The following is a 27,893-nucleotide window of genomic DNA, read 5'->3' as shown; positions in this document are numbered from 1 at the left end:
GGAGAGCCAAAGGCCTGTGAAGTTTGATCTAAATTATCCGAGTTTGTCGCACGAGAAATTACAAAGTTAGTGTCACTACTATTATGTCATTTCCATGAGCAATGGACTGTGTTGGCGTTGATTCCCGAAGTAAATAAATCGATTTTTAGTTTTCCAAATTTCTCCATAACAATTGTGAATGCGTAACCCGCTAATTTCAACTCAGTATGTCAATTATAGATTCGCGAAGAGCGAGCAGTTTTAACCTTTTCTTTAGAAGAAACATAAGTAGCGTAGACCCATAACAGATAGATGAATTCAACAGATCACATGCTAACGCATGATAATAAGAATCGATATTTAAATGTGAAGTTCAAATTGGATGTCACTCTATGATCACATTATTATTTTAATTATGAAGGGTCAGGATATTTTTTCATTTTCCATCGTTTTTTATCTTTTATCGTCATGTATTGTTATTTTCTTCTCATTTTCTATCGTTCTCATACTTTTCTTTTATTTTTTCGACATTTTATGTCGTTCCAATACTTGTCGTTCGTTTCTTATAATTTTTCTGTAATTTTCTTGTCATTTTTCGATAATTTTTCATCTTTCTTATATTTTTCTTTCATTTCTCAGTTTTGTTGTCATAAATTTCTGTCATTTTCATCTTTTGTGTCATTTTTCCGTTATTTCTCGCTCGTTTCCTGTCGATCTCATATTTATCGTCGTTTTTCTGTCATATATCAGTTGCTTTTTCATCATTTTCTATCGTTCTCATATTTTTTTCATTTCTCAGCCTTGTTTTCCACATTTTTTGTTGTTTTCGTCGATATTTTTGTCATTTTCTACCACTTCTTAGCCGTTTTCTATCGTTCTCACATATTTTTTTTCATTTTTACATTTTCTGTCATAGTACATAGATTCGTTATTTGAACAAAATATTTTCTTTCCGCATTTTCTTCAACAAACAAAACAGTTTCGTTTAATTCAAAAATAATAGTGAACGCAATGATTCATAAGACAGCACATATTTTTGTTTACCCCTTTATCGTCGGGATAAAAACCTATTCTCACATTTTTATCCAATACAGTTAGGAATAACCGAACCGTCTCGTTTCGCAAAGATTTACAATTAAAGCCTGCCCGAGCTGACCCGTGGCCATCAACAAAGGAACTAAACCATCACAACCTTTTTTCAAGTAGATATAAATAAATCCTAGTACAAGTAGATTATAAACGTTAGAAACGCAGTTTGAAAAATAACCTGACGTCCATAGAGCTTATTGACCAAAATAAATGAACGCCTGTGACCGTGCCGCTCTACTTCCGGTCGCTTCGGCTTTCTTTTTCTCCGCCTCATGGCAATATAATTTATTTTTGTACAAAACCGGAAAATAATCTGTTTAACTAAATTAGGACCACATTAAAGCAAACTGAAGGGCGGGCAAAAAAATTGAGGGCCAATTTGCTAGAATATATTGGAACCGTTTGTTTGGTAAAATAGGAGGGTTGGTTGAAATGTTTTATCTAGAATTATAGGGCGAATTGACATAACCTTGTTACCTTTCTTAACGTTTTGGAATGTATGTATTTGAAGAGATTAGTTGGTCTACTAATTATTAAAATACCTTTTCTCTATTGTTTCACCTTCAAGTTTAGTACTAAAACATTTATCAATCAATACAAAAAAGGAAAAAGTGGATTGATTAGAATGAAGCAGTCAGTATACGACCAAAAGAGATCGAAAGAATGTATCTAATGCTAAAACATGTGAAGCTAAACGTCGAAGACGATAACTTATAGAAACGCCTGTCAGACAGTAATTGTTATGTTGTGTAATGGTAATAGTGTTCAGTTGGGGGCTTAGAAAAGACGGTCACTCAATGAACAAACCAATCTAACAGGGTCAGTATAAACGAAGCTAAAGCGAAGTGCGTGCTTATGTCACGCGTACCACGTTGACGCGTCAGCATTTACGGTAGATAACTACACCTTCGGGAGTGTTGACACCTTTAATTATCTTGGCTCTCTCATAACTGAAAATAACAAGACTGAAGTGAGTGGGAGCTGGAAACAAAGCTTATTACAGTACCCAGAATATGCTGGAATCCTGAATAATTAGCAAACGCCCAAAAAAGGGAATCCACCGTACACTACTAAGGCTAGTTGTCGTGTATGCTTGAGAAACCTGTGCAATGACTACTAGAAACGAACTGAGACAAAGCTCGTGGGAGAGGAAAGTCCTTCGGCGTATATATGGTCCAATCCAAGACCAAGGAAAATGGCGCCACCGGACTAACGATGAGACTTACGGAGAGTCCAGTCTGGTAACAGATACAAAGAGTGCAAGATTAAGATGGCTTGGTCACGTCGGATGCCGAAGCGTCGAGGAGTCAAACTTGCATACCGGTAAAAGCCGGAAGGCAAACTACCAAAAGAGAACATCGAAAAGAAAGAAGGAGAGTTGTCCGGGAGGCCAATGTAGCGAGACCGTAGCGCCAATTGGTAAGGTGAAGTATGTTCAGCAAGGTTCTGAATTTCTTTTTGAATAGAAATATATGTTTCTGCAAAATTTCGTCCTTCAGAAACTTCGCAATTTTTGTATACGATGCCGAATTCATTGATATTATCAGTAGTCTACCACATAACTGTGAAAATGATAATGAAGAATTCCGGCAATTTATCTACCTTTCTGAATAGATCTCTTAATGGTGGTGAGTTACAACTGTAGATTTTGTGGTTCAGTAAAGATAATACGAGGGATGGCTATTAAATAACGAGATTAATATAAGATACTTTATTTGGATATCTTCTTCTTCTTCCTGTTGTTTTTCTTCACGTCATTGCCTCTGCTCAGTCACCTGGGAGGTTGTCACTCCATCTTTTCCAAGGCTTCTTTGTCCTGCTGGTGATTTGTCCCTTGATATTTTCACAATTCGTTCTACCGTCATGCGGTGTTCTTTCCTCTATTCTTCGAAGTATTTTCATTTCTGTAGTCTACAATAACCGTTTCGTTTTAGAGGTGTCAGGTCGGGTCTCTGCTGCATAGGATAATATAGGTCCGATTGCGGTCTTGTATAAGCGGGCTTTTGCTTCAGTTCGAATGTATTTATTTCGCCAGATTGTGTCATTTAGTTATGCTGTTGCTGTTGAGGCTCTTGTAGCTTGGTTTCTTACTTCCGTCTCCACGTCCCCGTGTCCAGATATTTCGATTCTCAGATATTTAAATTTCATTTGGATATGATGTATATTTATTTCTTACCATTTTTAAAATAAACGTCTCTAAAACTTTTCCATCGCCTTAGTGTTCGACAATGTGCAGAAAGTCTTTTTATGGCAGTTCCTTCAGAATACGCGCCGATTATTCTCTCACAACAGACTAAAAATTTGTTCCTGCTAATGTAGATTTGACCTAAGGAAAGATGTAGAAGTCGCACGATGCTAGCTAGAATCGACGAATAAATACTAATACAATATTTTCGTCCTTTTTTGTCGTGAAAGTGCGACCCGAACGTGAATCATCTTTAACATCTTCTCGGTCATTTTGAAACCGAGTAAACTACTCAAAAACACATGAACGTGTCATGCACTCTCAATAAATTGAAAGTTGCAGTTTTTCCAAGTTTTATGTGAAATTTCACAACAATCAGTTGCTCTATTTTCACCTATACAAACGAAAGCAACGGCTACACGGTAGACATCGCATTCGAAAGACTCGACTTCAGACTTATGAGCTCACAGTCGCTAACCTTTGATCACACGGTAAAAAACTAGCAAGACTCGACTCGTGGTAGCATCACGAAGAATTTATTTATTCCTCAAAGTCTCAGGAAAACTACTGGATTGAGAAATAATTTCAGAAGCTACGTAGAGGAAGGGCCGCAATAGTTTTTTGAGATCTCAGCGACTCGTCACTCCAATAAGTATATCAACATATAAATTTAATGATACGGGGTGCTTTATATGTTGTACTTTATAGTTCCTAAAATCGAAAGTTTGTACAAGTGAGTATGTTCTCTTATGAGAATCCCTCTTTTGTTGATGAAGCTCATTCTTCTTTCAGGATATCATAAACAGGTGACATATTCTCCATTTATGTTAAAGTTCTTCGCTATTCTACTCAATATCAAGAACATTTAGTTGTATAAACAAAATTGGTTCTACCGCTATTTCGTAATAGAGTTTTGAAATATTAACGGTCAATTTGGCCCAATTCAAACATAAGATACTTTATCACTTTACCAGGAGTACTTTGATAGTTAGAATAACATTGTAATAATGTATAGTGCATAAGGGTTCCTTTTACCGTACTGAATTTATAAATACTTCACCAAAATCTATGGAATTGAGCACCATTTTCAGTGATAACGGGTGTATCTCTATGATCAAATCATCTAACATGTAACTGTAACAACAGCAAATGGATTCCTAATTCGAAGAATCTATGATTGGGAGATGTTGGTGAAGTACTATACACAATCTTAGGAATTTTTCTTCATTCACGAGAGTAAAAAAGTGTTCTCTATAATTCCACCAAACACATTTATGTTTCATTATCTCTGACGGTTTACAGTACGGGTAAAAAGAGCCTGTTTCCAGTGCAATAATAGTGAAGTTTGAGATTATTTAATAGACTATTATGGTGAATAACAAGTAACCAAGAGAAAAAGCCTCTAGAAAAAGTCATTTCCTTATAAATACTGAAGCAGTTGATGATATATACATATGATAATTGTGCTTTCTGAAAGTTTTGAAAACACTATATCTATATCTCAGGCATTTTTTCTGGTGCTTGTATAAGGATTCTCTACTACCGATACCTAACAACACTATCTTTCTTTCTATCGATGCTAATTGTGATCCTCTTCTTTTGCTTCATGTAACCAATTGTAAATGTACCACGAAAACAGTTTCAAAACTTTTGCTCATAATTTCAATCACCGTCACTACAAAGAATTATCGTTGGAATAACAACAAACTAATATTATCTTGTTCTATCAAATAATATTGTATTTAAAGTGGCATGTTCAGATATAACGCCCTAGAGACCGTGTAAATATACGTGACTCACCCTGTATCATAAGTTATTAACCTTAATTTCAGCTTGAGTTTATCTCATTTTTCTCTACTTAAACGTTTACTGAACTGAATGATGTTTTCCTTTGTATTTTCAGTGAACAACAGACATGTTTCTTGGTTATTGAAAGAGAAAATAAATTGCCTTTTTCACAGATGAAACATATAGCGTTCACGGGTCAACAATTTTCCACAAGAAACCCTATATTCCGAGAAGAACACTTTTAACGCGGACCAGTCCCCATTTTGTTTTCTCGTTATACAATCGCCATAAATATTTTTATATTGGAAGGATCTTATGAAACGTGCTCTTTTAACTGTAATAGCTTTTGTAGGTTTTTATCATGGATGATGTTCTAGAAAAGAGGTTATGCATCCCATCATAGTATTTCATCTCCAATATAACATCAAAATAAATAAAGAGTGGAGTTATATTTCACAGATATTTGAGAATTGACTCAAGTAAATATATAATAGTTTACCACATTTGTATATAATTACAATAATTAAAATTGAGATTGAAATAAATCTTTGCTATAAAAATATTAATAAAAACGTGTCGTCAAAAATATCAACATTCCCAGGAATGTACCACTTACCCTTGTATAATAATAATGAGAGTAATCTATATATAAACACGAAGAAAATAAGATATAGCAATTCTCGACAATAAAAATCAATTTTTTTTTTTATATATTTATTGTCGCATCAACAGTAAAGTTTATAAGCGAAATTTCACAGTTTATAGTTTGCGATCCGATTGAGTGTCTTTTAGATACTTAAGAATATTTTTTAAATTATAATCGATGACATTTCTTTTGGAGTCTTTCTTCTACCTATGGTCTCTTTCTTGGGTTTTCAGGTATATACACTCATGGTCAAAAATAACGCACCACCCCGATTTCCGAAAATATCTTTTTGTTTAATAAATTTAAATCAATATTGCTATTGTTTAACTTATTTCCAATCATTTTGACGCAATATTAAGAAATGTGTAGTAATTTTGAATGATTTTTAATGAATAAAACAATAAAAATAAAAACATTGCAATAAAACCAAGTTTTCTTAAAAATAAAACTTGCATTCTAAACAATAATGTTTCTATATTTAAAAGGCATGCTTTCAATTAGGTCACTTCTTGAGGTATGTTCTCCCATTCCTCTAATGCCGCTTGCTCAAGATCATTTAAATTTTGAGGAGATGAATTTTGACGACGAATGCGGCGTTTTAAAATGTCCCAGACATGCCTGGGATTCATTCATATCTGGACTTCTTGGAGGCCAGTCCAGAGTATGAATTCCTACTTCGTTTAGGTAATTCAGAACATCTGCCGCAACGTGTGGTCTACCATTATCATGCATTAAACGAAAATTATCACCAATAAATGGCCCAACCGGAATGACGTGATTTTCAAGAATATCAATTATGTATCTTGTTGCGTTAAAGGCGGGTCTAGGAAGAGACACTAATTCTGTGCGGGCATCAAAACAAATTCCTCCCCAAAACATGAAAGACCCTTCTTAGAACGGCTCCCTGGGAATGATACAAGACTGCGCTAATCTTTCTGCTCAACTTCTTCGAATTTGATTACGTCCATCTGGACCTCTTAGGCTGATTCTTGTCTCATCAGTAAATACAACTTGGCACCAATTTTAAAAATTCCAATCTAAATGTTGCCTTGCAAATCTTAGTCTAGCAAGACGATGCTGCCTGGTTAGCAAAGGTGTCTGGAAGCTCTTCTGCTGTGTAGACCAGCAGGTGTCGTCTTATTGATCTATCAGAAATATTTACATTTCGGACTTCTCGTAAAAGGCTGTTGAGCTCGACACTTATCATTGACCGATTTCTTAATGAACTTAATTGCAAAAAACAGTCATCTTGAAGAGTTAAAGGACGTCCTTGTCCAGGCATCCTAAAATTTGAACCAGCCTCTCGAAATCTTTGCATCAATCTGCAAATGGTTGTGTGGTGTACGCCAAACAGATTTCCCACTTCACGATAACTAGGCTATTCTTTCAGCTTCGCGTTCGCTTAAATATCTAATTCTATTCATTTTCTGTTTAATTAGTCTCTACTTTAATACACCTTGATTGACTAAATTACTGCTGTCCACAAGTTGGTACAACAATAGAATGAAAGAAACATTAAAATATGCATGAAATTAAAATTTTAAAAAACCACCAAAACAGTTAAGTGCTGATAAGAAATTTTGCTACATTTGAGATACTTCAACTTCTCGTGATAGAAAAAAAAAGGGAACCCAAAATATTGACATTTTAGGTTTTTATATTGAAATAAAGGGTGGTACGTTATTTATGGTCACGAGTTTATTATACAAATGATTATGGAAAATGGAAATACAAGAAAATTTTTATTTGAGTCGATTTATTTTGGATTCTAGATCTATCAGAATATCAAATGTGCACCTATTTTGGCAAAACCTGAACTGTTCCAGTGTCATTAAATTATATTATTATATAAACAGAAACACCAATAAATAATAATGATTTAAATGTTATGTATACATCATGCAATCATAAATATACTTGTGATCAAGATAGATTGTCATTTGTAATGGAATACATGTTCAGAAAAACTATAATATGTTTTCTGCTGTCTTCTTTCCATGAAAACATATCTGAGCTACTCTACTGTAGCGATGCACCATAAAGTCTGCGATATGACTCCGCCGGCAACCATAATAAAGTGGAATCTATTAAATTTCACTTACGTTTAGTATCAAGTTTTAGACTCTCTCTTTTTATTATGTTTAGCAATCCTTCCGTCATGAACTTTTCTAAAAAGCTGTTTGACCAAGCAATCTCTATTTTCTATAGTTAGAGCTTACTCCGTTTAAAATGAAAGATAAACTAGCCTATGCCCATCCCCATATAAAAGAATTTCACAAGCTCTCTCCGTACATCTCTCGATTCTTCCTTCTCCATTTTATGGAGTTGGGCAACAGTAATGACTTTTTTTTCTGTGGTCAAGTTCTTCATTTTTAATTTAAAATATTTTAAGCTTCTAAATTTCGGTTTCGGCTCCCTATCATTGTCATGTTTTCTGCCAGCACCTTCAGCACAGCACCTCTTTCGGAAAATAAAATATACATAGTGAAAACATTATTCACTATCTAGTCAAAACGCAAACAACAGCAGCATCTAGGATATCAGGATTCCTTCGAACCGTGATATGGAGGAATAAATTTTTAAGTGTCGAAAGCAAAACACGGATATATAAAACTTGTGTCAGACCAGTAATGACATACGCCATAGAAACGAGGGCGGAGACTGCAACTACTAAGCGGATTCTTAGAACAACCGAGATGAAGACATTACGCTCAATCACAGGGAAAACACTAAGAGACAGAATAAGGAGCAATGAAATCAGAAGAATGTGTGACGTTCCGGATATAGTGAGATGGGCCAGAACTAGAAGAAGAGCATGGAGAGATCATGTCAATAGAATGAACAACGATCGACTGACGAAAATCGCAAAGGAAGAGAGACCCAATACAAGTAGACCGCCTGGAAGACCACCAAAGCGCTGGTATGAGAGCTGGTCCTCGCAGTCACAACTTAGGCTGCCTCTTTGAAAACACAAGACACAGTCTTAAAATAAGAAGAAGAAGAAGAAGAAGAAGAAGAAGACTATCTAGTGACCAATTGATCCAACCTTAAAGTTGCTGTCAGTATGCTAAGCTTCGTTATGACTGAGTGGAGACAGTAGCCAATATCAAATGAATCAAAAATACCGTAACACTATCAAAAATAATGAGAGCCTGTAATTCCTTCACAATTTGAAAGTGCTGTTGATGTTGTTTCACTTTTATGAAAACTTTTAATTTGTTTTTAGTTAGCCGATAGTTGAATCAATATTATTACTTTTGTTGTAGTCATCCAATTCATCGTTTTCATGAATATTATGATGTAAGCAGAACAACATAATTTTTTTACTCCAATTTTTTGAAAGATTTGAGATTTTTTATTTCAATGCACGTCAATTGAATCCATATATTCCTGTCACCGTAAATGTAATTGTGGATTCTAGTGCTGACAAAGAAGAGTCAATCAATTTTTCTATGTTAATATCAAGTTGAGTGGTTTGAATTTTTCCTTATTCTTTCTCTTGACTTAAAAGTGGTCCTGCTTTTTTATAGAAGAAATTCAAAGTCATGAAGTAGAACTGATAAAAATCCGCTTATTTCTGTTTTCCCGTTCCCAGATTTTATTGCTATCATTTAACAAAACTGAGCTTTCGATATTGTCGCTAAGTAAGCCCTATTGAGATATATAAAAATCCCCATAAAAAACAAAGTGTCATTTGGCAGAACAAAAATAAATCCAAACAAATAAAATGAATTCAACTTCTACAAAAGAACAATAATATTTATTAGGCCTGAACCGGAATTCACAAGAATATGACCGAAGTTCATATGAACATTGAAAAAAAGTTTCAATAGCTTCAAGTGTAGTTGGTCTTCACAATTTCCGAACCCACTAGAATAACTATTTATTTGTCGAAAATATATGAAAAAGTATTAATTCCTTCAGACAAAACCATTTTGTTGCTAATAAGAACAATCTACTAGAGCTACCACGCCATATACAGTACAACCGAAGTACCTGAAAATATATTATACATATACATCTCATCGGTATTCACGAATTATTACATTTTTAGACCATTTTCCCGAACAACTACCTCAATCGAACAATATCAATCCGCCACCCGACCGACGTGATCAAATGAGGAGGGAAAACGTTCATCATGAAAGTTTGCGGAAAACCGTGACGATATACCGGCTAAAACCAGTTCACACGCTAAAGGAGCACACCATTTTTTCCCCGTATTTCGATAGGTTATACCTTTAAAAATAACATAATAAAAGTATAAATCGATATCTTGAATAGATTTTGAGTTACAGCCATTTAAAAGAGTAGCCGCTCGGCAGTTAGATAGTTGCATTGGCTACGAGACATACCTGAGCTATTGTTCGGAGTCTGCCGTCTCCTCCAACCTTTGTAATACGATTCCGATTTCTATTGTGAGCCTCCAGGTATACAGAAATATATAAGTATAATTATTTCGGTATATTTTTCGTTTACTGCCACGTCACGTATTTTCGGAGCCAGATAAGTATGATTTTAATCAATTTATAACAGTGAGAACGATCATTTTATTTTTAAACGCGTTTTTCTCGAAACAGCATTTTTCGAATTTGCTGAAGTGATAGTTCTCCATACGATGACCCTCCAGTTTTTTGATCTTTTTTGACTTCAAAAATATTTAATATTTTATTTCAAAAATTTTACTGTGTATTCTCAAAACTTATCACACTAGTTGCGCCCCTAAATAAGACTTCACCAGATGAAAACGGTGATACTATTTACCCATGAAAGGAAAGGAATAACAACTTGTCGAAAAATATATTATACACCTATATTTAAACTCTCTACTACTAGAACAACTACCTCAATAAAACAATATTCTTTCGTCACCCAAATGACCAACCAGAAATTCAAAAATGTTTAACCTCTCAATCTGCATGCGATTAATCTTAATCAACCCAACATACCTTGTAGCATGTCTAAGATAGAACTGATATACCTACTCATACGTCCCTCATCTTTCACATTGTTTTATTATTCCCAATCCTACCTACTTGCTTACACAAACGCAAGGAGGAAGCTTCCGATCCGACAATTGTCCTCCCGACACCTCAAACGACAATTGAATCGTTTTTAGCCAAGCGAAGCTGCTTCTAGAGGTTAGGTACGCTCGAAGGACACTGACTAAGTTCACTTCAATTTCACACTTTGTATTTACTTTAGTTTAACGGGTACTCTCACCACTTAATGATCTCATCAATATATGAATTTTACGTATTCAATCAAACTTTGATTAGTATGTGATACACCATTCCTGATGCTAAGACACGTGATCATAAAAATTCTATAGTCCAACGTATCATCTCGAACGTTGTTGAATTGGATAGTAGAAATAAATGTAGCATTTCTAATCCTAGTAACATCTGGAATTTCTCTACAATCTTCGATATTTTCTCTATTTTTAGAAATTTCGTCACGTTAGTTAGTTACGTTAACATCTCTTCCCTACAAAATGTATAAATCAAGTAACTTTTGAAAGATCTATCGTTAACATACAAATAATCTGTTTTTTTATGTGAAGAAAATTTCATAAATGTATTAGACTTCTAATGTTGAAGCCGGTTTTAGAAGCACCGTACTAAAAGAATTTATTGTACTGTGTCTCTCGCATGCATCTAATTTGAATTGCTCACAGTGAGTCATAAATTCTCTAAATAATAAGATTACCTACTAAGGTGGAAATTTACATTGTCGATTCAAACTTACAGTCGTATTTTATGGATTTAAGACAACTCTTTTTCTTTGGAAAACGAAAATTCTTAGTAATTTTAATAATATCATCAGCTTCGGAATTTTGACAAATAGTCTGCTATTCCCTCAATAATAACACAAATATAGAATATTAAACTTTTTAAAATACGGAAAAGCTTCCAGAAATATGAATACAACCCACAACAAACATCCTCCAACAGGCACATACTCTCAACTGTCCTACATTTGATATAATTTTCTATAGGGATGCTGTGTCCACACTATGTCGTTCGACACTATTTGACTTTATCGATCGACAGTGTTGAACAAGTGTGGACGTGTCGCTCGACTTTGTCAAACTATATCGTGTCGAGTCGAACCGAACCCGAATCAGTTCGTTCCGGAAAAATGCAGTCAAATTGGATACAGCAGTGGACGTGTCACTTCGACCTCAACTCGATTTGCTAAAAATGAATTTTAATCAATAAGAAGTTGTTACATTAATTGCTTGCATCTTGATTGGAGTTATGGGACGCCAGTGATCCGAAATCTGTAATTTTCAATCGAACAAAAATTTTGATTTCTGCATCACATTAGTATTTCAAATAGATCTCGTTCACATCATCCAGTAAAAATCTTCAATGAGCTCCTCAGTGCTGTATTTTCTTCTTCCTCGGTAAAGGCTCCTTGAGCGGCGACAACGGTAGGCTGGCTACCAGCTGTGGCATTGATAATTGCAGTAGCAGTTGCCACAGTATGTTCTTCATCACTACATCACTAAACTATGGGATGAATGTCAGTCGACACGTCCATTTGTACTGGCCAATGTGGACATGCCAAAAGTTGAACGTGTCTATTGAGCTTGATATTGCAACTTCATCAATGATTTATTTGCCCATCTGTCTTCTGTTAGTTATGAGATCATTGATAATCCGTATCAAGTCACTGTGGAGGCAAGCCGTCGAAGTTTCTTATGCAGGTTGATCTGCAATTTCATTCCCATGTATTTCAGTTTGAGACGGTATCCAGATTAAAGTAATTATAACACCAAAGATTGCAAGGTTGTACTGGAAATATTTGTCTAATGGAGTTAATTGATGTGAAAGAGTCTGTGTACATGTGTTTGGCGTCAGGGAATAGGGAATTCAAAGCATATAATTATCCTCAGATTTAGATGCATCTGTATACAAAATTTAATTACAGCGAGCGTAATTAATTATATTTAGAAATCGTTGTTTCAGTATATCGCTGTGAGTTTCATGATTTGGTAATATGTTTAGATATGTATTGAATTTTGGTTGTTGCTTTTTCCAACAAGGACAAAATGATATAGGAATGAGGGCTATTTCAGATAGGTTGATATTAGTTATGAGTGGTGATAGGATTGCTGGAAGTGATTTGAACTGAGAGGCAGAATTGCTGGTATCAGATCAACGATTTATCATAGGATAAACTGGATTACCAGTTACCAGTTTATGCTCTAACTTTTAGACAGTATTACATGAAAAGTAGTTGGGAAGGTTCATTGGATTCAAGATAGATGCTTTCAGGAGAATTGAATTGGAAAGCTCCAAGTCAAATTCTTAGAGCTGTATTTTGAACAGAAGCAAGAGTTTTCAAATCAGACTAAATGACACGTGAATAAAGCTTCCATGATCTAGTTTGGAACGAACATGAGATTTGTTTGTCTGTAACACACAATTCTTTTATATTTCTTTAAAATGATCCTTCCATCACCGGAAGATATTTATTATTCATCTGTATTCAAGGGAGTATGTTAGGTCTTTATGCTTTACAGAATTCAATGATGGGCTGAGATGTAATAACCAGTTGAAAGGGATTGAGTTACATGAGGTTTGATTATTTTTATGTTAAACCGCTAGATTTGAGATCTAGAACATCATAATATATATCTTTTAATTACATGCGCTATCAAATCCACATTATTGGATTCAGTTTTCTCTCATTCTTGAGATGTTGTTGCATTGAACTTGAAATTTAATTTTGTTTCTGTTGTAACTTGAACCTCAGGATATTTCACTGGCCTAATTTGTATCTACCTAAAAATGTCTGTATCTGCAAACATTTAAGCAAACTCCTGCTATTTTGTGCTGTTTGGAATCCTCAAGAAGACTAGACTCCAATATCAATGAGGCAAAAAAAAACAAATTGTCATTTTAGATATTACATCCATTCGACGGGTGATAAATGGTTGCTTTTTCCCTTTTCACGCATTTCCTTGGGGAAAAATATCGCGTTTGATGGAGTTTAGATATCGGTATCTGAAAAATATGAAAATTATCTAACTGACGATTGATGATTGATTATTTAGTTAAATTATTGGAAGAGTATTATGCGCGGCAGTGAATAATTGGCAGACCCCAAGGGGGTTTGGAAGACTTTATAAGATATACCGTATAATAAATTTTATATCAACAAAAGTTTCACTGAATCGATATATCACTCATATTTCTCAATATAAATTCGTTGATATTATTTTTTTCACTTTGGTAATATTGTCAATAGAAAGTGATTGATATTTACACTATAATTATCAAAGTTATTATTGATTTTGCTGTGAAAACGGTTTTTTGATACGAAGTTTTCGAAGTAAGATGATGTTTATACACGTGGAAAAATATTATAAACATCTCTTCATCTCGGCCAGTAACGTATTTGTAAAATTCTGTCTTGATTTTTTGTCAATGTAGTCAATGTAGTTTAAAGTTTGTTATACGTATTTCAAAAGTTGAAAACCATTTGATGGAGTAATGGAAAAAAGCAGTTTATTGCCTTATGGATCAAGATTATTCACTAAATTGGTTTAAAGTACAGAACCGATCTGGAAGAGTGTGATGAGCTTTTTGATGATCTGATCATTGTAACGTTTTTAAGTAAATGAAATGAATTATTTTACAAGAAAATTCAATTAACATGAAGACACTTAGTTGCTTAGTATTTGTTTGACTGCCATCAATAGTGAGGATTAACTGAGAATTTGGATATAAGAAAGCTGTACGCAAGATGGGTGCCGCGTTTGCTCACAATGCTCCATCGATTGTTTGACAATGTTTCACAGTAATAAAGCCAAATATTTGCACCGTTTCAAAAACATGGATGAAACGTTAGTCCATCATTTCACACCCCAAACAATATATGTAACTTCTATCAAAATTTTCACATACAATTATAATTTTACTTACCTATAACAGTGAAATTAACTTTGCTATTTCTTGTTGGAGTATTCTTGAAGTCTACTCGACATCTGTAGATACCACCATCACTAAGTTTGATATTGTCTATGACTAGTGCTGCGGGTGTAGTTACCGCTCGGAAAAATGCTCTATTTCCAAATATTTCTGGAGACGACCACAGTTTTGCTTGATTGAAATCCCTAGCTCTTACGTCAAAGCTAAAACAAAAGTCATTGTCAGTTTTATCTTAATAAATATACAAAATATTCAAAAAATACTAACCCAGTGCATATTTTATTAGCGATAAATGAATAGAAAGCTTTCAATTTATTTAAAATTGGAGTTCACGGAAAAACATAGATATCTACATCTTGCTGGCACTCCTAAAAAAGTTTTGTCAACTCCATTTTGTCAAAAGTTTGAACAAATTTACAGGTTTCTATGGTATAGAAAATTAGCTAATCTTTGCCATTTTATTTATTATAATGAAGAATCATATCGTTTTTAAAATTGAATATTGGAATGATCTTTTTGTTTGTCCAAAGTAAAGACAGACATCGCCACTTGATATATACCTGCTGTGCGGATAGTCAATGAAAGTAGTCGGTTATTTATGATTGGAGTAGCAACATGCTTAAGATCAAACCCTTTGTTGGCAAAGTTATAACCAACGTAGTCATACCATCATCATAGATCGTTGTTTATCAAGCATAGCATGACGATTCGAGGGTTAAGATGGATAATCTGGAGGATACAACCATATTTAGTACTAATGTTTCCAAAGTTTAGAGGAAACTGAATACGTGTCCTTCAAATTTTGGAAGCACACGGTTATGTAAAAACATTTGCCCCTTTATGGACATGACCCTGATTTCATCAAAATGTTAAACAGGATTCTGCGCTCTGATAAATACCACATATGCCTCTCAATTTCCTCTTGAATGCTTATATAACATGATAGGGAACCAATTTAAGAAGAAATCTTCAATATAATCTTGTTACATACTTCATAAATTCAAAATCTATGGAAGAACCATGACTAACAAATAACTGGAATAATTCCGTTTGCTATTGGAATTTGACGGTATCTTTCAGATTTGTTAAAACAAGGAATCCTGTATCAATTCAAGACTTAGTTAAGATTGAGAATTTTATAAATTCATGGGTTATTTCGGATTTGTTGCAATAGCTTCTTGACAGATTGATACAAAAAAAATTGACATCAATATTTAAATACATCTATGGTAATGCGTTGTACGCAAGCGCAAATCTCTCAATCTCAGAAAAATCTACAAATTGCATCTCAAGATGCAAGAATTGGAACTGGAATATTGAACAGACAATAGGGGAGTTTATAAGGGGTTTTCCAATAAGAGGTGATATTTTGATATTCAAAGAAAAATGCCATTTTTTGAGATAAATGATCGGATGTTTATTTCATTATAAAGAAGAAGGTATGCCGTTAATAATGGAACACAACATCAGCCAAATGGCCGTCACGACTGCGCTTACAGGACCATATCCTTTTCATGAAATTTTCCGTAACCAAATTGCAAAGCGGCTGCCCTATGTCCTCGATAGCCTCACGAATTCCATCTTTGAGGTCTTGAATCGATGCTGAACTGTTGGCGTAGACCTTATCTTTCACGTGACCCCAAAGGAAAAAGTCGCAAGGTGTTAAATCACAAGATCTCGGTGGCCAATTGTGATCACCTTTTCGAGAGATAACACGATCCGGAAATTTTTCCCGTAAAAGATCGATGGTTTCGTTGCTTGTATGGCACGTAGCGCCACAGTCTTGTTGAAAGTAAACCCGGCCATAAGAAATCATTAATAATCTCTCGATAGCGCAATCCATTCACCGTAACTGTTGCTCCAGCCTCATTTTCGAAAAAGTAAGGTCCAATCACACCACCAGACCATAAACCGCACCGGACAGTCACGCGTTGAGGATGGAGAGGATTTTCAACAATAACTCTTGGGTTTTCCGAGCCCCAGATTTGACAATTTTGTTTATTGACGTAACCACCAAGGTGAAAATGGGCCTCATCAGTTAAGATGATTTTTCGATGAAATTCCGGATCATTTTCATGCATTTCCAGGACCCAATCAGCAAATACACAACGTTGTTGATGATCGACCGGCTTGAGTTCTTGTGTTAACTGAACTTTATAGGCATTAAGACCCAAGTCTTTAAGCAAAATACGGTGTAATGATGTTTGTGGAATGGCTAATTCCAAAGAACGACGAGGAATGGACAAACCTGGGTTTTCTTCAACACTTTGGGCTACAGCCGCAATATTCTCGGTTGTTCTTGAGCGACGTGCACGGGTTTTATTCTTCACATCACTAACTTGTCCCAACTGCTCAAATTGTTCCACCAATTTCTGTATTGCGATCCGAGAAGGTGTTTCACGTCGACCCAAAAATGTTTTAGTTTTACTAACCGTCTCTGCCAAACTTTCACCATTTTTATAGTGAATTTTAATCATTTCAATGCGTTGTTGAAGCGTATATCGTTCCATTTTCATTAATGGCGTGGTTTCTACTTGTCAAATGTCAAAAAATGACAGCTTCAAAAGAGACATTTACCGAAATAGCGGGCTGTTCAAAATAACACCCTTTAGTTTGCTATAACGCTAAAATGAGATATGCGTATAGTCAGTATTTTATAACGACCTATATAATGATTTGATGATTGTGAATCCAAATAGATACTTTAGAAACGGTTTTCAGACTTGTAGAAACATCTTAAATGCAGCATACGATTAATATTAATGACTTTGATCATCACAAACAAAAATATCAGAACGAATCATCACTTTCACGTTGAAATATAATATATTCTTGTGAAAACAGTGTAACATGAACTGTCTCAGTATAAATTTATGGTAATATTAATAAAATACTTGAATTCGGTTAAAATATACCTCGCAGTGTATAAGTAATATGAATGTTTACCACGCTGCAGCAGTGCAATTACGTAATCATTGCCTGGTAGCTTTGCAATTACTTCCCCCGAGAAAACCCTTACTTATTATTGCTTTAAATTACAATCTGGAATCTTGACTTTATACATTATTAAGATTGGTATTAGCGTTCACGTGAGTCTACTCAAACGGCAGAAAGTCTCATAACCACTTTAAAATGGATTTATGAATAACAAATTGATATAATGCGATTATAGAAAACTTGCACATAGAGAAAATCTGAAAATTAGAATAACTTTGTTTCAGTTGAATATAGACAAATTAATCCAGTTATATTTTTTACTTAGAAAATACATTCTGATTTGGGATTTTAGTTAACAGTCTGTGAATTTTTTTTATAAATATTAAACCATTTGAGAGGCAAAGAGAGTAATTTCAAACAAATTATGGATGGATAATTATTAGATAATCTAAAATTATTCTTTGAAAAAAAAACATGTGAAGTGACACATTTACAACAGCAGAATATCAAATAGAAATAATTGTGAATTTATGCTAACTATAAAATTTTGTACATACTGAAGCAGTAAATTCTGCTTTTTCCTCAACGGGACTATAAATTGTCCAACTACTAGTCTGATTTAAACTACATACACAACAACTGAAAAAATTGAGCCGACTATTCCACTAGAGAAATGGGTTTGCAGTTATAGTAAATTTCGAATTGTTGTATGTTGATGATGACTCGGAATATCGTTTCTTGATAACTGAAAAATATTTGGATACCACGCAAGATTTCCGAAATTATATACATTTTTGAAAATATGACTTAATAACTGTAGAAAAAACATAAAATTTATATATAAATTCATTGCTTAATTTTCTGAAACACAGTAAATTAATGAATTTTCAGAAAATACAACAAATTTCAAAGACACCGATATCAAATATGTGTAGCTCTTCAAAATCATTACATATCTTCTGTGGGAGTTTATTGATAACTTTTTATTTTTGCCAATATCTCAATTTTGGTAGTATAAAAGAGACTTGAAGAAAATGTGCTAAATCCAGTATGGTTTGTTGGTAAGAGCATTTAAATTTAGAACAATTCATTATAGGGTACTTGCATTTGCATTGTAGTATTTTTTTCTCTATTTTATAAGTCCCTGATTCGAAATAATGTGAAATTTGATTGAAAGTGAAAAATATATAAATATTTGAGAAACTATATTTGAGAAACACAACTACAAAAAAGCGATTTTCGTTGGTTTTCAAATGTGACACTATAGTTTGGTGATCACGAAGTTATCGTTGCCTGCAACGTAGCGTGTACTGCTATAATACAGTATTTATTCAACACCCTTTTTGTTTTTCCATTGAATTATACAGTCCACTATCAGATTGAACCACCACACCAAGTTAAGAAAAGGTGGATATAGCACAAGGTTAGATATATAATAAGCTACCGACGCGGCCAGCTCACACGGTGGTTTCCTCAAGAATCGTGTGGTATTGAATAATTGATAACAATATTCAGATTCATTGAATTAACGTTACATACATATCACGACGTGTATCGAGCATAGAAGGACATGTAGTAGAAAATTCCTATGAAAAAGATTGAGAGCCTGGAGAAAACTGGACTATAGAAAAATGTTTACTCATCAAATATTATCTGGTAGGTAATGAATTCATAAAAACCCGACTTGTGTTTATATATCTTTCTTATTTAAAATTCGGAACTAATTGATGGGATGAATCTTCATGAATATTCAACAATAAATTCTAATTTTTGTATGATGAGCAAACCCTCCATGAAAAATTTGAATTGAAATCTTTCATGATTACAAAATTCTTCAGCAACGGAATATAGAAGAATAACAACGTGGCAGTTAAAGTTTTATACTTCAGTTGGCTACGAAAATATTTAGTAAACAAAATTTATTGATGATCATTTTTTAATTTCACGATTATCATTAAATTTTGTGAGGAGAATGAATTGCTATTTAGTAAAATAATAGCAGGAAAAACATTTCACTTACTGCTTGTTTATTTCAATTCAAGATATGCCATGCATAAAAATTATGTAATCTTTTTGCATCTTATTAGAAAATTTATTCATAATTTGAAGAGAATTGATGTGTGCATAGAATGAACACTGTACCTACAGAATATTTCAAAATAATGATGAAATTATGGAACCTTTTGATAAAAAAAACGATGAAAATATAGATTGAGACTGGAATTAAATATTTTCTGGAATGTCCATATCAACTGGAATTTCCCCTAGAAAAAGTATCGAATAAGAGGCTGCAGACTGAATTCTACAGTTGTACAATACAGCATTTTCCAATTCTAACAATTTAATTCTAACAACTTGTCGCCCAACACTTATCCATTAATTTGGATTTAAAGGGTAACATGCCACCATAGAACAACTGTATTAATCTTTTGGAGAATATTAATCGGTTTACCTTTTCATATATCACCCAGGCATTTGATAAGGTCTGGCACAATGGACTACAATACAAAATTAGGGAAAACCTTCCACACAAGCTGTAAGATACACACTTTCAAGTGAAAATCTAACACCACACAACAACTTTACATCGAATAATGTTAAGCGTTCCTCAGGGGAGTGCACTTGACCCGATCCTATGTATTAAGGAGGGAATGAACATAAAGTTGTTCAGCTACATTCAACAGAGAGGAAACTGTCAAGCTCTTATGTTAAACGAGCATCATCTTCACCAGAAAAAATATTAAATACCCTGTAATATGAATCAATTAACCTGAACGAACCATAATAATGGATAGGTGAAAGATCCCAACTAACATTCAACAAGCTGCTAATATACAAAGTCACAATAAAACCCATTCAGTATTCAACTATGGATTCTAGAAAGAATTCTTATAAATGTTCCATGGTAGGTACCGTACAATGTTATTTCTTGTGACCTTCAAATTGTTTCTTGTGACCTTCAAATTAGGTCAGTTATACGAGAAATATCTCACTTCTCCCAGAAGTATGTTTTCGCATTGAAACTGATCTCAACGCATTGGCTCAACCTCTAATTAGACCTCACACCCAGCGAAGGCTTAGAAGGCATATTCCGCGTGATTTGCCTGAAGACTCACTTTATGTTAACTTGTTATGGGAAACGTTGAAAAAAGAGGTAGACAGCCTTCATGTTGCGTTATCCAACTTAGAAAAAAAGCATGTTTAATGGAACGCAAAATCTGCATGTTAGAAGCGGCGATATTTCTCTGTATGTATGATTTACACCTTCTTATTAAAAACCATTTTTAAGCCTCGAAAGCTGGTATTTGGCGGCGCTCTTAGCAATGGCTTATTCTCTTGTGTTTCCATCATTTTTTTTTCAGTTTTCTCTTCGATCCTCACTTATATCTTGAAGAACAATAAACATGAATATTCATAATTATTATCCGATGTGTTTCAACGGAACAACGTTATTTGTTTTAGGTTTTAGAGTAGTATGAGAGTGAAGTTATTTTTTATCATACTTGGATACAGTCTGGAAGTTATATCAGTTTGATCTTGTCGATCAAGTATATGTAATTGGAATCAAAAGTGAGGAATATAGGAATTTTGATAGGAACCCAATGAACTGAACATGATAAAAGTAATTTAAAACCAAAATTAACGCTTGATTTAATTCCACAATTTTTATATGAACATTAGCAATATATACTATTATTCATCTTTATTTTCCTTATTGACTTTCTTTCCTCTTCCTTTACTAAGTTCTTTTTTCAAAGTTTCTCTCCTTATTTTTCCAATTTGCTCCTTTAGCGCTTTCAACGTCTCCTCACTTTGTCCTTCTATATCTTTTGAGTTCTTTATCACATTTTCATCACAATATTTCATCAATTGTGGAGAGTTCAAAATATTTGGATATATATTCCTAAGTTGCTTTGTATTAAAAAAGACATTGGATTGTAGAGTTTCACTTAATAATTTAATCATTTTGTGGAGGCTATATTTCGAATGACATGTTTTGACAGAAATAGTAAAAGAGTTTGACATAGTTTGTCAAAGTAGCAGTTTATGTACAAACAAATGTGAATTGAATGATATTTTAATCTTTGGCGATGACAGCTCTTCTTTCTCATGTCACTAGCTATTAATTCATTCAATCCAAAGCATTAGAAATTTCTAAAAAGTCTCCTACGAACACTCAGGACTTTTACATTTGAGACCCGTGACATTTGGGACTTACTATGGCTATAGGAAATATAACATCGGAAGTAGAAGTACACAAAAATCGTACACCGCACTGAAAAGTGACAATAACATATATACAGGTATAAAACAGAAATTTGGTTTGTATGCAATGGTAAGGTAAAGAAAACGATGAGAAAGAGCTTTGTAAGTAGCTAGCGCTACTACCTAACTTCGAGTTTTTATCGCATCGAAAAGATCTTCTGGTAGAGTTATTATTAACTTAAAATTCATTAACTTCTATTACATAGATTTAAAACCAAATTCAAGTTAAACGGTCATGACAGAAAGTCTTTGGAGAATGGATGTATTTACTAAAATTTTGAATAGATAGTATTGACGGAGCCAAGCAAGCGTAGTTGAGTGGAAGATGTATGAATCCAGGAAGTTAGAAAATGCTAGAAAGTGAAACAGAAATAAATATTTATTATCTATAAAAATAGGCACAGTGACAAAAAATATTAGAAAGGACAATACAGAGAATATTTTTGGTGTCAGAACCTACAAGGAGGAGGAGATAATGAGGAGCAATAATGTGAAGTTCATGAAAACACAAAGGAATATGGCATATATTCAAAAGAAAATACTCGAAAATGGTGAGGAAGATTTCAGGGTGCAATTGAATTGACCTAGACAAATAAAAACTCACAGAAAAAGATGAAGAAAGAGCTCCCAAAAGCATATGAATAGATAACTTCAAATTGAAATATAAAAACAAAGTAAAGCAGTCAATGTTATCAATAAAAGTCAAAAAAAATGGAGATAAGTAATTGACTTCAATAAATGTAACCAAATTCATGTATTAGCATCAACGTAATCTGTAATCCATAAGAACTGATCATGATAGATTTATGACATCTGAATTACATTCGGGCGTGAGCCAAATCGTGATTTTGAAAGCTGCCATAAAATTTTAACTTCTGTCACAATGGGTCAACACGTGATCGTGGTTATCATAAAGACTAGACAACCCGTAAGGGCAGATTATGTAGCTCGCGATTTCAATTATGAAATGTAAAACAAAAATTAAATATATATTTACATTGTATTTCAGTAAAAAATATTTTTCATTCCAAACACATCAAAAAAAAAACAATAAAAAAATTACATTCTGTATTTTACAAATCACCACATCCTAAAATTCAAAAATTCATTCCTCTATTCTATATTGTTTAATAACTACCTAATGCAATTTAAAAGATTCTAGGTTTTAATTTCTGGCTTTTTCAACTTCACAAAGAGGATTAGGTACTAAATTTCAGGTACTGTTCTCAATGAATCCGTCACGAGTTGTATTATGTACCTGGACTACCTTTTCGTTTACCTGAAATATCCCTGACCCGAGCTTGCGCATCCTAATCTTAACGGATTAAAAATCGAGTCGTGGTGCTTATTCAACTCACTCAAAATACAATTAAAATTAAATCTGAATCTAGCAACTATCTGAATTATCTAGTATATAATGAATAAGGTAAACTGTTTACCTTCAGTCTCTGAAGAGGATAACTTGGTTATCGAAACGCGCGTCAGACAGTGGAATTGTGAGTGTCAGTGGAGTGTTGGTGTAAACAGTGTATTCAGTATGAATATCGTCAACGGTTCCAGAAATTCCAGCTTAGATATTACCCTTTTGTATTACTGTTGCTTTTGATTATATTTTCTTTTATCAAGAATCATTTGTATAATATTTTCAAGTGCCTTCTCCAATCTCGAACAAAAGCAAACTTTCTCGTATGTGTATTAAAACCAATTGAACGGAACTTCAATTTGTTTCAACCTTTGTATTAAAAAACCGCAATTGAAATTCTATCCTCTCAATAGAGGATCCGATAAATAGAAATGCTGCGATGCACTCTTCATAAAAAGCTCATAAAAATACAGTGTACCTCATCAAGCCGACGTTTAACCGAGGCGTGCAAAGTTTTATGGTAAAACCCTAGAATTCAAAATGAAGCGAGCTTTGTTCTCGAGTTTACGAGTCTGTGATCTTGCAGCATTCATGGCCCACTTGTACCTTGAACTGGATATAGTGTACCCTCGAAATAAGAAAAGTTTGTTTTGGCAAAGGAATTGCCAGGCTACGTTGAATGAGTATAATTCAAGGTGAGAATCGAAAATTCCTACTACAATATTGCCAACCATTGTCAACTTCTTTTTTGAGTTGATTTAAGAAATTAGAGGTAATTTGAAGTGAGGAATTGTAGGTCTTCAGGTTTTATTATATTTTATTAGAAATATACTATTTATTCGAAGCAATAACGATTTGATTAATTTCGCGTCAAGAATAATGGGTTGAAATATGTATATATTGAGTTACTTCATATTTTATACAACTGTTGATTTGTCTTAAAATAGATTATTTGTTATAACTTCTTTCTGATGCGTAGTACTTGTTGACGTTCTACCCTTTCTGTTCAGTTTTGTCTGCATGTTTTTCATTCCGATCAAATACAAAGGAGTATCAGATTAGCGACTTAGTTTTCCGGTCATCTTTAAGATAAATTGTATTACAGGAAATACACGATTCATCACAACTGAATCTTATAATTATTCTAATTATTTTATATTTTTTACCCAGAAGGTATCTCGACGTTTATAGCACTGGTTTAATTCAGCCACTTCCACAGAGCTCCCAGACGGATGACCTCAATCAGTAGAAACCTATTACGTGCCTTCTCACTCTAAATAATATACTCACAGCACAAACAGAATTTATAGACACATCGAGGGAAATAACATCTTCATCGCAGGAACAGAAAGGTTGCAGAATAGGGTGCAAAGAACAACTTGTTGGGGACTCTGTGATACTTCAACAAGCACAGTAAGACCATCAGGATATACACTCTGCTTTTGTAGGCTACAAGAAAGTGTTTGAAATGTACCGCATTGCTGGCTTGTGGAGGACTTGCAAATTTACTGTCCACCCGACTTTTGCAAATTTCCTTTTAACAACGATGAAAGGATTGCCAACAAACCTACATCTACAAATGGGTTCAATTCCCCTTAGTACTGACGAAATTCTAATTCGTAAGGGAATGTTGTAATTCTGACTTGCAACGAATAGCGTATATACCATGCTCAGCGACACAAAGTACTGACTCAACCTTAAACTAACAGAAACACCAACAGTAGCATCTCCCATCTTCTATACATGGACAATATCAGCAGAAAATGAGCGTCAAATTAATCACCTTCTCGCGATCCTCCACTGGAGAAACCTACAAATGTCTGGGAACTCATCGGGCTGAGTTATTGGACTACAAACTGGCGAAAGCTAGAATCCAGGATCAATATGCCAACAGAGCGAAGTTACTTATGAAGTCTGAATCAAATGCAAGCAACTTGGTCCAGGCAATCAACACCTACGCCACACCTGTTTTAATGTACTATTTCGAAATCCTGAAGGAGTCAAAAACAGAGCTAGAGGTTATTCAGAAGTTGATACGAACAATGATGATGGATAAGGATTATTACTTTTTAACCTCGCATCGCCAGAATCTGACTTTAAGATAGTATTAGACACTGGAAGCTGGAACAATGGTTACGAAAGGGACTACAGGATAGACATTTTCACGACCTCAACCAGCTGCATGTTGACAAAGAAGCTTCAAATAGGTGGCTTAATAGCGGAAATCTCTCCAAAGGTTTCATGATGATTATCCAGGATCAAGTTATTAATACGAATAACCATGTATATACACAAACGTCAAATTGACGATGATAGCAGTCTTTCTTATATGGAAATACTTTTTTTTAATTTCTTATTTCTTAGACCTTTTGATACACTGATGCATCCAATTTTTTTTGATTTTAGGTCTCTTCTGTTTAAAAATTTCAAAATATTTTGATAAAGACTTAAAGAAAAGTCTAAACGTTAAAATTTATCTTTATTTTAAAAATTATCAAAATAAAACAGAATTTTTAAACAGAAGAGACCTAAAATAAAAAATATTCAGATGCATTGATATACTTTTCTCGATATCTACGTCGAGTTTTGATTCAACTGACTTCAAACCCACAACGCTGTGTCAATTTATTGTGAATCTAGGAGGCGGTAAAGTATTTAAACAGTCTGATTGGTATTATTTGCGATTACGTTCCCGTCTACTGTCAACTGTTGAGCTAATTAAAATTGTACCAGAAATAGTAATCATTAAAGATAAGCTCACAAACTGGAAGTTGTTCCTGTTTTATAGATAAACAATTTCGACATCGTGTCAAGGTCTTAGTGGATATACTGAAATTGATTTGTTTCTTAATGTACAATAATGAATCATAATGACCAACGGCTTTGTAATAAAAATATAACGATCGCATAAATAGAATGTCAACAGAGCTTTTTAATTAAATAACAAAGCTTACTGCTTAGGAACTAGTTTCTAAACTTTTGTTGTCACGTTTCACTCTGAAAGAGCGGATGCACATTTAAACGCGGACGATGCGAGCACGCAGACCAACGTGATGTCTCGCTGCATAAACCGAGCGCGTTTAGGAAAACCGTGAGCTGGATATCTTTTATTTCTATTAAAGACCTCAAGCGCGTATTTGCGTCCAGTTCGGACGTGAATTTCATGAGATAATTTTTGAAAAACGTCGTAAACAGGTGGCATTTATGTCTTCAGCATCTTCGTTTACTAACATCAGTATGATGATTCTGATACATGGTAAAAACCAAAAGTTAATTATTATGATAGGACAACAGTTTAATGTAAATATAAACTATTAGTTAGTAGAGAATAATAAATAGATATCAATAGTGATCCAAAATCCCTATTCTAATTGATATGACTACCACCCCTTTATTGACAACGAATATTTGATGAGAGTTCTGGAGTTTTAGTTTATAATATTCTGGAATATACGAAAATGTTTCTAACACACAATGAGGTTTATAATATTCAGAAATTAGAGCAATACTTATGTATGACTAGTTCCTTATTGGTACTTAGATAATTTTAAAAATGAAATTTCACAATGATACGTAGAGATTAATCCTGTGGAGTTGAGTGGATCGGTCTAGGTCTAAGTATTCGTAGCGTAAATGTTACATTTATTGATTTTATCTCATTAATTTTAATCCTCCATTTTTGTAGCCACTACTGTAATTGGTCAAGATGAGTCTTGAAATTTTTTGCTGCTGTTTGTGGTTCTTGATCAGTAGAGAGGATAACTGTGTCGTCAGCAAAAATTCCTGTTGTTGTTTACTGTGTCACTGGTAAATTTGATGACCACAGTATGTGAAATAACGGACCTAGTAGGTTACCCTGTAGCACCCCTGCTGCTATAATAACATTTTCGGACTTCTCCTCATTCACTTTTGTTTGGAAGGTTCTGTTGGTTAATTAAGATTTCAGAAGTGGTTAGTAGTTTGGGGGAATAGTTCTTTTAATTCTGTATATCATCCATTGATACCACACTCTATCAAAAGCATGACCGATATCAAGGAAAACAGCAGAGCAGCAGATTCTTTGTTATCTAGGGCATTATTTATTATCTGCTTGAGTCGATGAACTTGCTGCATTTTTGAATGTTTTTGTCGGAATCCAAATTGATGAGAGGGGATCCATTCCTGTGGAGGTAAGTTTTCAGTGTTATTCTATGAAGGAGTAATTTTTCAAGGAGTTTAAATAAGTAGAAGGCTTATTGAAGACACACGTTGGTTGGGTATTCTTACCAATCAATACGGTTTGTGCAACTTTATATGATTTTGGCCAGTATCCCAGTCTCAGAATTGCATTATGAATGTATGTTAGCATGACCCCTTTTTGTGGAAATTCTTTCAGCATTTAGACGATAATTAGGTCGGAGCCCGGTGCTTTTTTTGGCTTTATTAATTCTATTTCAATGTGTACTTAATTTGAGACAATGCTTTTATCAAGCATCTTGTTTTTATTACATTTGCTAAGTTTTGTGCAACCTCTTGGTTTATTTCGTAGCTTAGTGGCTGGGAGACTTTACTGAAATGATTTGCAAATAAATCTGCTTTTTCTTTGTCGCTTCCAGCCCAATGTTCGTGTTTGTTTTTTCGTACAGATAGAGCTGTTATCTTGGGCTGTTTGGAATTTAATCAATTAAATATATAGAAACTCAAAAATAAAGTACCCGA

At 34.0% G+C, this 27,893-nt stretch overlaps 1 protein-coding gene across 2 annotated transcripts in view; it reads right to left on the bottom strand.

Annotated features, from left to right (window-relative positions):
- Window positions 1–27,893, bottom strand: part of LOC130444303 (nephrin) — a 539,064-nt gene that overhangs the window by 140,542 nt on the left and 370,629 nt on the right. For both annotated transcript variants that reach the window (XM_056779378.1, XM_056779379.1), the window contains one exon: window positions 14,624–14,832. In XM_056779378.1, the coding sequence (XP_056635356.1) occupies window positions 14,624–14,832 (209 nt within the window). The remainder of the gene's footprint in view (window positions 1–14,623; window positions 14,833–27,893) is intronic.

The sequence above is a fragment of the Diorhabda sublineata genome, chromosome 5 (genome assembly GCF_026230105.1).
Source record: "Diorhabda sublineata isolate icDioSubl1.1 chromosome 5, icDioSubl1.1, whole genome shotgun sequence".
NCBI classification, from domain to species: Eukaryota; Metazoa; Arthropoda; class Insecta; order Coleoptera; family Chrysomelidae; genus Diorhabda; species Diorhabda sublineata.
This window is presented reverse-complemented; position numbering and strand designations above follow the sequence as displayed.